Genomic DNA, 12111 nt, shown 5'->3' with positions numbered 1-12111 from the left:
CACATACCTCTCCTATATAACCTAGCGAATGCTGTAGCATTTTGTAGCCATGCTGAAAGAGAAGGTATACGAGCTCCAGAAGAGGAAGGAGATGAAAAAAAACCACAAGAAACTGAAGGAGCTAAATATTCCAGGACTTACTTATCCTAAATATTATCTATCGGCTGCTTTTGAACAACATAAGTCCAAGATAAGAGCAGAATATTTTAAAACAAGCCTGAAATTCTACATGTCTGCTTTGCTCTTGCAGATGGCCCAAATTAAACTGCTTCTAGATGTAAAAGATAAAGGGATGGTTGTTCTTCATTTCCAAAATGAAACTATAACTGTATAAGGTTTAAGAGGTGATAGCCTGTATCACACCTCTAATTTAAACATTTTTCAAGTGTTTCTATTACCAAAATGAAAATATTTTCAGAGGCTTTAATACAGCAGTGTGAAAAGAAAACCTAAAACCAGAAAATGATCTTTTGATTCAGAAGTTGGCATTTGAACATACTGAGACAAACTAACCTACAGAATTGTGAAGACAAAGGTTTACCCCCCTCTCACTAATTTCTGAAATTGTTAGGAGTTACATTATTACCTACACAAAGGCAATACATTAAAAAAAAATAGAATTAAGTTGAAACATTTAGTTATTCATTTCTGAGGTGAAAATAACAGAGTTGTAGAATCAGCTTTAATTTCCCTGTAGGACGAAAGCAAGAGAGGGAACAATCACTGTAGGAACACAAGAAAATTTCACATACCTTATCATAGCAAAAATAAGCAATTAAACATAAATTAAAGTTATTGCAAGGTTTTTTCTCCTTTCTGCTATTACCCATTTTTTCCCTTCCTCCTTATACTGTCTTTTTATTCAGCCTAGAAAGTAATGCACCAAAAGTGCACATTTACAGTACTCACTATCATCTCATTTACATGAGGGCAATATATAGAAGAGAATAGAACAGACTATTTCAGTTGTAACTACAACGATAATCTCATCCAACTGCCTGACCATTTCAGGGCTGACACAGTACTCAAGATAGGGATAGGGAAACAGAAAACTCCAGTCATCCAGTCTACACTTCTGTACTTCTTATTGAGTGAAAAGAGTTGAATAAACATTAACAGCTAACTCTAAAATGCAGAGATCATAACAGTGTGCAGACAGCACGGGCACAGTGCTGTCCCTTCTCCAGCTGTAGCTTAGTACACTGCTGTAGTTGATTTTGCAAAACGTTATTCATATAGCTGGGGAACAGGAAATACAGTGGGGCTGTGTCACCAAATAATTACAAGCAGAAGTACCACCAAAATACTTTCTGGAGCAGGAATTCTGTCTTCTCCATAATGCCAGTATCATGTTCCCCTCTTCATCAGCCTCACCTGAAGCTCACTGACTACAGCCATATCAGTAAACTAAAATGCGCCAGTTTCCTTCACAAACATATTCCAGCACTGAAATTCAACAATTGAATTTTACATATTGCTAAACAGTTAAAACAACTTTGGCTGGACAGCTTCTTCTCTCACAAACAACTTAGGCACAGTTCGGAAGTTCCTGTGGGACAAACACCATTCCCAACAGGCAACTTCAACCCACCCTCTGTGCCCAAGAGGCAAAGAGCTTAATGCTGAGGATGTGAGTCATCTCATGTCAACTGGCCTCAGTGTCAGAGAGCAATCTGAGGCACACTTAATGTACTACTGCAGCCATAGCCATTGTCCTGTAAGGCCCCAAGTAAGGAAATAATTACTAATGACAGCAAGAATAGAAGTTGTTGCACTCAGCAACTGTTAACAAATAGACAGAAATGGTACGTTTTCTATGTTTCTTCAGGAATAGATTCTTCAGGATGAAGTAATTATTTTAATCAGTTCCTGCTGTAGACCCCAGTTCCCGCCACTGGAGGAAGAAAAAACCAGTGGCTGCATCTCTACCTTGGACAGTTAGGAACTCTCTACTCATACAAACAGGGTCTAGCTGATACAATTACTCTTATATAGGTAAAAATCATGTATTTTTAGTCATAAGAATCTTAAACAGATATAGGAAAGCAACTAACCCAGTTCATTCAATCAATAATATACATTTTTGAAAAAAGAAAATACATTTTTAGACTCTGAAGGTCTGACTTGAATCAACAAATCTCGAGACATTCCAGTTAAAATTGATATTTCATAAACATAATTATGCCTTTTACTTTAAGAAATGGTTTGAGTTAAAGCCGAAATGGTAATGCTCGCTCCAAGTTTCCTTCCTTAGGATTTTGTTACTTTAAGTCAAATGCTTTACTTCACATAAGGTTTCCTGTGTTGAATTGTAGTACAACTGTTTACTTAAGTTGCAGCAGCATACTCCTTGATAAATTAAATGGACGTTTATCAAAGGTAAGTTGACAGGTTTAAATGTTAAATGTAAGCATTGTAAGACAAGTACAAATAGTTACTACCTGGAGGTTACATATCTGAATCACTGGATAGATATTTTAATTAACTTCTGCACAATAAAGAACATTTGCTTCTGAATTATTACAGAATATTTCCTGAGAGAGAAAGATATGAAATGTCATGTAATATATTTTTAAGTAGTGTTTACATATAAATAAAAATTGAAAATCCTTCTTCCCATATAACACAGGCAAGAAAGAGACAAATACTGTTTAGAAATATAAATCTCGGGGTCTAGATTTAAAGTTAAAATTAAACAACAAATTAAGAGAGTTCTTCAGACAGAAGCAAAGGAGTTTTCATTACTATATCTCATTTTATTCTTAATACATTGAATTATGATCTAATAACACAAACATGTCGGCACCTCTGATTCTGAGGGCATTTTGAGAAAGTATAAAAGATGAAGACATACAGTAGTCAGTGCTAAACCCAAAGAAAATGCATCACCGGTGGGAACAAATTACTTAATACACTTCTCTCATTTCTTAAACTCATCTAGTCTTGTTGCCCTATTAACAGTAATTTTTAAGATAACAAGCTGGGAAACAGAAGCAAGTTGGAAACCCACAGGAGCACAATGCTAAGTGTCTTCTCATCAGCGCTTCACCTTTCAAACCACTGAAGCATTTGGACACTTAAAATACTGATAAAAACTAAAAGGTTTTACTCACAGTTAAAACCAGGTTCAATAGTTTTTCCAGCTTCAAGACTGTTTATTGTAATCTGAAAGATGATGTGCAGCACCAGAAATGATAGACTGGTGAAACACAGCGATTTTAATAATCGTCCTGTGTGCCCTGAAAGACAAAATATGCATACATATAGTTGGTTGATTTCTAAACATTGCTTAATGATTTTCAGTATAAAACTAGTAAAAATATCCTGACCAAGGACATTTCTACAAGTCAGTCCCACATTATTCATGATTGCCCCTGAAGGGGTCAACATCACAGCAAAAAACATACTTAAATTATAGTGTCTTTGAGTATTTTTTAATCGCAAACCCCAATGATTGCTATTACTAATATTTCATTTTACTTTTTGGAATTAAAAAAAAATTTCTCCGGTCTCCAGATAGCACTTTTACATCTATAATAACATCACGATGCTTACCATCACATTACCTGGTACAAAGACAAAATATGAATGAAACTTCCGATCTTGAGAAAACAGAAACCAATTAATCTAATTATTGTTTCCAAAACAAATTACATGGATGAGGGGGATAACAGCACAAAAAACTCAATCTGGCTCAGGAATATAGACATACTTTCAAATGAATGCTTTGCCTTGTGCAGACTGTCCTGTTTCCCTTCCTTTAGAAGTTTTTAAAAATAATTTTCAGTACACACTGAAGAATCCTGTGCCAGATACCCTTGGTTATAGTTTCTCTATGAATTATTGGATATCTATAGCCAAAAGTCAATAGGAAATGTTTGACGAAGACTTAGAAAATGCCTTATAAATCCTCTAGGAAACACTCAGCTTAATCACAGGCAGCCAAACTTGCAAGGTATGAATAAATAAAGTAAACCATTAGTAATTCAGAAAGTATGCATCTTCAAGACTAAGTTGCACTGCTGATAAAAGACAACATTAAGTATCACCGTACCTGACCTATCTGCAGTAAAAGTATTTTATACCTAGATTTTACACCACCTGCTTTATGCATTTGAGGGTCATTTTATTTACAGATGAAAAAACAGCATTGCTGGAATTCTTACCCAAGGTTTACAAATAAAGTCGAGGCTATGGAGGGCAGAACTAGCAGAGTATACTCGGGAAATGTTCACTTCACGCGCAGCTTGTTTTGTTCATGCTCATTCTGCATGTGGCTGTTATGAGCAACCACTAGAAAGAAGACGACGGTTCATATCCTGTTTCTAGCCAGTAAAATAGTTTTTTGCTTTGTATTTTTAAAATAGAGGGGGGTAGATTTAGATTGGATATTAGGAAAAAATTTTTTACAATGAGGGTTGTAGAACACTGGAACAGGTTGCCCAGAGAGGTGGTGGAAGCCCCATCCCTGGAAACATTCAAGGCCAGGTTGGATGAGGCTCTGGGCAACCTGATCTAGTTGGGGATGTCCCTGCTCCTTGCAGGGGGGTTGGACTAGATGACTTTTGAAGGTCCCTTCCAACCCTAACCATTCTATGATTCTATGATTTGTTATAGTTCAAGCATGTCATCCAAGGCCTGAATGGTAGTTTATAAAGAATGAGATAAACATGATTTAGCAATTTTAGAAAAAGTTATAGACTATCTCACTCCATCAGCCCCAAAACTTTTGTATAAGATCACTACCTTGACTGCAAGTTCCGAATCCCAAATGCCTGTAGTGAACTGTCCTATTTTTTTTTCTAAATAAAGAGATTAACAATACAAACAAAAGGAAAAATGGCAAGAGCGAGCCTACATATGAATTTCTGTGATCTGAAGAGGAAGATACATTCACTAGATACATGCTTTATATGACATACTAACTAGTCTTTACTGGTAAGACACTGGAGTTCACACAGAAAGCAGACAACCTGGGCTGCAGAGTACTATCCAAAAAAAAAGACCAGATTTTAAATTCTTTGGATCAGAGGTCATTTTTTATTCCTTTTCTACAGAAGCTGTTAGGACAACAACTTCTAAGCACTGTAAAAGCATAAATAACAAAGTAACACGCATTTTCAAAATCATTAGAAGAATGAATGTATGACAAGCTACATGTTATTAAATCATTCGTTAAATGTGATGTGATATGTAACGCAGTCTACGGATTGCTATTGGTCGTGGAACAGATCCTCCTGGAAACCATGCTAAGGCACATGGAAAATAAGGAGGTGATTTGTGACAGCCAACACGGATTCACTAAGGGCAGATCATGCTTAGATGACCTTTAAAGGTCTCTTCCAACCCAAACTGTTCTATGATTCTATGACTGCTAGGTTTTACATTTTTTTTGCAAGTTTCAATATTTGGTGGTTTGTTCCTGCCTTACAAGATCCCATGCTCTTGGTATTATGAGAGCAGCATGTTCAGAATGCACTAAAAAGCTACGTATCTCAAAGCTAGAGACAAACAGTTGGAGAACACAAACTCCACGGACTTCATAGCAGTCTTAAAATGTGCAGATTTTAAAGATACTCTGGTGATTTTTGAAGTTCTGATTCACTCTCCTCAGTGCTCAGGAGTTAATAATTCAGTACTTAGTAAACAATGAATTTTTCATATAGAAGTGGATTTGGATGTTTTTTGATAGAATGGTTTCAGTCAGCACCCAAAGAAAAAAAAATCAATATAACTATCCAACATACATTCATTTCCCAAACTGTTGCCACATAAAGAAATCTAACTATTTAAAATCTTGGGTCTATCTTTCAGTATTTCAGTTGTCATATCTCTCCAAAATACATCTCCATTTTAGACTTCATTTTTTAAAGCTTGAAAACAAGCATATTTGAATTGTAGATTGAGTAAAGCATTTCTTTAACAAAGCCTTAACTTTTGCAATTGTCTTCCTTTTAGGAACTGTAGAAAATGTTGAAAATATATCTCTTGAAATGCTGAAATGTTGAAAAAAGATCTCTCTCTGCACAAAGCTAGGGAAAACTTTAAAGGACTACTAATACTCGTGATAACAAATAGTGTACTGGGAAATACGGCAAGGAAAATACTCAGCTGGAAGGCTGCTAGACATGTTCAGTGCAGGTTACAGCATTCCTCAAGGGCTGCTCTCTTCATGGCCATCAGTGGGACAGGACCACCATCAGATCCTACTGAACAGGAGCCCTTTGCCTGCATCACACTCAGCTGTGCCAGAAACTAGACACAAGAAGTATTTGGAGAAAAGCAAGAAATACTATGCCCCGATTTCCAAAGTTTTGGAGAGACATCAACAACTTGGGAGAAATGGGAGTGCTAAAAATCAGTGAATTACTGAATACATAATTTATGCCAAGGAAGAAGTGACAGATTTGGATAAGGGATGAGTTTCAATTTATAGTGGGGTTTGGATAAACCCATTTGACTGTATTTTTACTTACATTTTTTTTTTCTTTCCACTGGAAACTTAGTTCTAAATTACACAAAGAAAAAATTAACTGTATGTGTACAGAACTGAGATGGTGAGAAAAGAGACAGCTGAAAGTAAACTCCTGAAATAAAACAGAGCGTCTTACGGTAAGGAAGAAAATTTTTTATGATCCTTATTTAATTTTTATTTACTATAATTTTCTCACAGTTACAATCCTTTCATGAAAATATACCTTAACTGTTCAGTTGCCCTGACATGAAAGTCCACAGGGACATGAACGGAAGCTGACTGTCCAAGAGAAAAGGAAATACATTTTGTTCAGAAAGCTGTGTGGACAGAACAGACACGCAAGAGAACATCACCCCAGCCCACACCAGAAATCACAACACTGATTCCTTCATTTTTATCTTAGATGTATAGACTCTTGTATGTCCATTAAGACTAAAATAAGAAGAAAATTCTGGCAAAACACCTGGGTTTGCAGCTTGAGCACTGGGTTCTGATTTTACTCACACCAGTGTGCTGCCACCAGCTTCAGCAAACTGTAGTGGATGGAGAGAGAAGATTTGCCTCAGAACTGGCCTGAAAGACTAAGAAAAGTGAGTTTGCTTTCAGGTGCAGTGTGTCATTCCCAACGGCACCCAGTGGGACCAAAACCTGGCATATGGCTTTAGAAACATATCCTGGTGTGTCCCGGAAACACACAGGGAGGTTGTTCCAGCCTCCTTGTCCCTCCTGAGAAAAGGGCTGCTGGGAAAGGGCTTTCCCTCCTGGGAAGGGTCTTTCTCCTCTCCATTTAAGCCTGCAAGAGGTGGATCAGGATGCAAAGGATTCATTACTCTCTTTCTCTCCAGCCCAGCTGCAACACTAAACTGGACTCAAGAGGGCCAAAAGCTTTTTACACATCACAGAGGAATCCATTTCTTATTTTTCAAAGGTAATCCAGCCAAGAGCCGGATTAGTGATGGCATGTCCCCTCCAGCCACAGGCATGTAACCTCAGTACAACTAACTGTTCGAATGTGTCTGACTAGGACTGCTGCCTTCAACAAACACATGCACCTCTTAACTGCCTACATCATGATTGTATGCAAAGGTGGAACCTGCTGCTCACACCATTTCCAATGCAGAAAAACAGTACATTGATGTTTAGACAGACAGTCCTGTGATATTTTCTGCTACCCCTTTCCCTATAACAACAGAGTATGACAGAATTCAAATTTTTGGTACGCCTTCCTAAGAGGTTCTTCCAAAAAGGTGTGCTTAATAGGACACTGAATAACTGAATGGCCAAATGTCACTGAGACCTGCTTAAAATGACAAAGACCATGTCATACCATATTTCCAGTTGCTTGCAAAGTGTTTTTTTTTCCTCTTTCTGATCTACTGGATGAGGCATAACAAAAAACTGGTTGAATTTCTAACAAAGTTAATAATACCACTAACAATTTATCCTGATTTTTTAATAAGTAGTACTAAGCATCTATATGCAGAAGGTGATTAAGTTCAAAGAGTCAGTATCCATTCTGCGTGCCATAACGATGCCAGGAAAGGGAAAACAGAGGAGGAAAATAACAGATTCTAAAAACTAATTATAGACCATTTACTATTCCAACAGCGTATTTCCTTCATCATGATCATACATATGCTGCATGGTTTCACCTAATGAGTAAATTTAAGAGTGTTCGGGTGTCTTATTTGAAGCTTTTATTGCTTTGGACTGTGATTTTTTTTTAAATGTAACCTTAGTGTTGCATTTTCTGAAGTCAGTTGAGTTTTGGATAATTCTAATATCTCTTTAGCCATATATTGCACCCTAAACTGCTGCAACACTTTCAATTCTACTTCAACAGTTTTATTTGGGAATTTTTTTTTACACATTTCTAAATCAGATCACAGCAGATTAAATAGTAAAGCACAAGTAATTTTTCACATAATCTTTGACAGCATACAGTGAGTGATAAATATAAATGTGCATTTATCTCCTGACCTAGTGACACTTCAGTTAATAAAGATACTCTATTACAACCATTTATAATTTTTTTTTTAATAAACCTCTTCATCAGTAAGTGACAAACATAAAACTGAAGTGCTCTGTGGATGAGGCTTGGTTGAGGTAAACTTCTGCAGCACAGACAAGATCAGTCCCACAGAATTTGTTTCACCTAGAAATCTTAAAATCTTAACTTCTTGATTTTCCATCAGGAAACCCAGCATCATCTCAGAGCCTAGCTGGAACCAGGATCCTGAGACTTTAATCTCCTGTTCCATGGTTCCAAATAGGAGTCTGTCAACATCATCTATACTGAAGATTGGGGCAACTGGGGTGGGGGGGGGGTGGTGTTAAGAAAACATTTAAAACAAAACACCTGTCCTTGGAAAAATCTGAAAGTTTAGGGGCTATATAATCTGCAACAAACCAACAAACAAACAAAAAAAATCAAAACATCATACTTTCCCAAACAGAAGAAATTGGACCTTTGGTCAGTTCTAAGTGCTTCAAGCCTCAAGATATCACAACTAACTTACTGAGACAAATGCAAGAGAAGAGTTCTGATTTGAAGTTGGTTTCTGCCAAAGTTTCAGAGGTGATAAAAAAATAAGAGTTGGTTCCAGGTAAACATGAGAAAAATGTCATCACTGGGTGCAGCGCAAACATCTGCCACTTTGGCCACAAGGGTGAAATGCAGATTCACACATTTAAACGTGTACACAGCTTAAAGTTTATGAGCATGAAATAAGGGCTGACATATCCATCTTCCATTTGACAGGAAAACCTTGTATTTCAGCACGGGCAGTCAGCAACACTGAAGAATACGGGACAGTCCCCTTTCCCGAATTTATCAGTATTATTGTACACTGATTGATACATAACACAGCAGGACATGTCCCGATGACCATGGAAGAAGAAGAAAGGGTTCAAATATGAGTTCTAAACTCAGCTGAGATTTTCAGTGATAACTACAGGGTTAAACTTGCAAGGCACAATGTAATGTAGCCCTTTCCAAGAAAGCACTTAAGCACTTAAATATCTATGAGGACACAAACAGGGACTGAAGGGCTCTCAATGTTGAACAAAAGTTTCATAAAATAAGACTGACTGCTTCACTGCTAGGGTATTGATACTCGACATGATCCAGCCTGAAAGCACACAGCTTGCAAGTCAGTGGAAATAAAACCCTTTTACCTCCCTCTACACCATCCACTGTACAAATCAGTGCTCTGCAGAGGCTAATTTTATCTATTTCTCCTTAATGTGTACTTATCCCTGAGTGTGCAGGGTAGGCATAACCTCAGTGTTTTGAACTCTTCTCTTCCCTGTGCAATTTTGGAAGTGCAGAGAGACAGTGCCCTTCCATCTATATGAAGGATGCTAAATGTTTGCTAGTGCCAGTCATATCTATTATTAAACAGTCTTTCTTAGATGTAAAATATCTGTAGTATTTCTACATGCACAGTTCAGCTATGCTTAGAGGTTTGGCCTCTTGGGCCATCAAACACATGGGACAAAGCTATGAACAAGGGCTGGATGAAGGCTATCATTTGGAAGGACTATACTAAGAAAAAAAATTGATAATGATGTGCCTTGCACACTATATTGTGGAATGGCAAGCCATTGATCCACCAAGTAAAATAACTGTATCAGCTCCTATTGACTAAGTCTTACACGTACCTCTTAAGTAGACTTTAAAAAGATAATGCTTAAATCATCCTGAAGCTGCCAGGAATTATTTTCATGGATAAAAATGTGCTATCATTTTCTACACAAAATAAAAAAACAAACAAACAAAAAAAACCTTACTTCCTCCTTTCTTGAAAGCACTGACATCCTTCCACTGCACAGTAAGCATAGTTACTGGTACATCTATATTTAGCTTAATAGAAAATGCATTATTTTTTTTTTCCCCAAAGAGTATCTTATATTTCAACATCAGCTTCTACCCACAGGATTTGAGCTTACTAGAGCCTTAAACAGTGGGCAGACATCACCACTACAAAAATACAAAACCACTTGGTTCACTGGCTGGATTTCCAGCAGCAAGACAAGAGCAGAGAGCAATTAACTAACGCCACAGTCTGTTCTGCACCTGCCCAGGCCCAAGCCTTGAAATGTGTATCCACAAACAACAGCTGAAGATTTCATGCTATTATTTTATGTTTAAAGCTATACACTCAAGCAACCACACTGAAATCCAGACCAGAGAAGTGCAAGATTTCAGATTCAGAATTTCCAGCAAAAGTTTCCCAATGTTTGAACAGTTTTGTCCATGCTTTCCTGAACTTGCTCATTCCCGTATGTACCCAAATGTCTCAATCTACAACTGTTTTCCCAATAAAAAAAAATTCTACTGAATTAACAAAAAAGGCATTACTCCTTAATTTCAAGCAACTTTTTGTACTATAATGTATTCCTTTGCATTTCAAATTCTATTATTTCTTAGATCATAAAACCACAAGAATTACTGTTGTGTAACAGTTTATCACAAAATATGTAATTACCTACAAATTTTACATTACTTTTTAAAGTAAAATAAAACACAATCTTCCAGGCTGTGCATCTGTACATAAAATGCAGGTTCCTTTATATTCTTTCATATACTATGTATTTCCTCAAATTTCTCCTTCCGTTTCTCTCTCTTTTTAAAACATTACAGAGCTCAAAAAAAGTCGGTTTAGAGATAGACACTTAAATTGCAGGAATGCCAACCAGACTTGGGTAAACACAGTCAAAAATGTTATGTGTAATTAAAAAAAAAAACTGATTTAGAAATGAAACCATAAAAAGTGCTGCATAGGATAATAAATGCCTACTTACTCTAGCTTCTTGCAGGATTTCCTGTTTTTCCTAGAAGTTTTCGTGCCCAGAATACTACTAGAACTGAGCTGTATCCTCTGCATCAATACACAATACCATCGTTCAAGCTAGTCATAATCTCTGACTCGCAAGTTTACACAGGCAATTTACCCTTTTTGTTAACAAAATATTTGGTCAGACAAGACTCAGAACTTAACCATTCATTTTTTTTTTCCAGATGATACTTACAAGCTTTCAAAGCAAATAACAGCTACTTGATGTCTGCTTCTTAATTTCACAGGTGACTGTACCAAGCTAAATACAGGAAATAAATATCTCAGATACTTGTGCATAAGAACATCGAGCAATTTTAAGCCAGAGCTGTTCTTTCACAAGAGGATTTGAGGCTTTCAACACAGATTTCCAGTTACTTTCCTTGAGGAACCAGACTTTCCATGTTTGCTACTAACAGAAAATATTTATTTAGAATTCAAATTAATTCAGACATTATTATCTGCTAGAAGCAGTCCTTGCAGCTTATGTTCTTCATCCTCTGTCATGGTCATAAAGAGCACATAACTCTACCCAGCAGTAAGCTCTGTTTGGACAGAGAGTCCAAACAACTCCAAAGTAATAGGAGATCACAGCAGGTCACATGCTGCAGAGCTGAAACGTATTCTTTAAAAACCTGTACTTACTAGGAGGTAAATAATTTTCTCCCTTGAACACCTACCCACATATGTTCATAAGCAGCAAACAAATTTGATGCAAGGCAGAATGAGAAGGGAAGGCTAGACGGCTATGTAAATAAGACTAGTATAGCAATGGCAAACTGAACCCTACACCATGAT

At 36.9% G+C, this 12111-nt stretch overlaps 1 protein-coding gene across 1 annotated transcript in view; it reads right to left on the bottom strand.

Moving 5' to 3' along the window:
• Window positions 1-12111, bottom strand: part of PIEZO2 (piezo type mechanosensitive ion channel component 2) — a 323563-nt gene that overhangs the window by 202753 nt on the left and 108699 nt on the right. The window contains exon 3 of the mRNA XM_086740615.1: window positions 3114-3239. Within this exon, the coding sequence (XP_086596741.1) occupies window positions 3114-3239 (126 nt within the window). The remainder of the gene's footprint in view (window positions 1-3113; window positions 3240-12111) is intronic.

Source organism: Chlamydotis macqueenii, chromosome 2 (genome assembly GCF_036417535.1).
Source record: "Chlamydotis macqueenii isolate bChlMac1 chromosome 2, bChlMac1.mat, whole genome shotgun sequence".
In the NCBI taxonomy this organism is placed as follows: Eukaryota; Metazoa; Chordata; class Aves; order Otidiformes; family Otididae; genus Chlamydotis; species Chlamydotis macqueenii.
The sequence above is the reverse complement of the archived record's forward strand: the minus strand, read 5'-3'. Positions and strand labels throughout refer to the sequence as shown.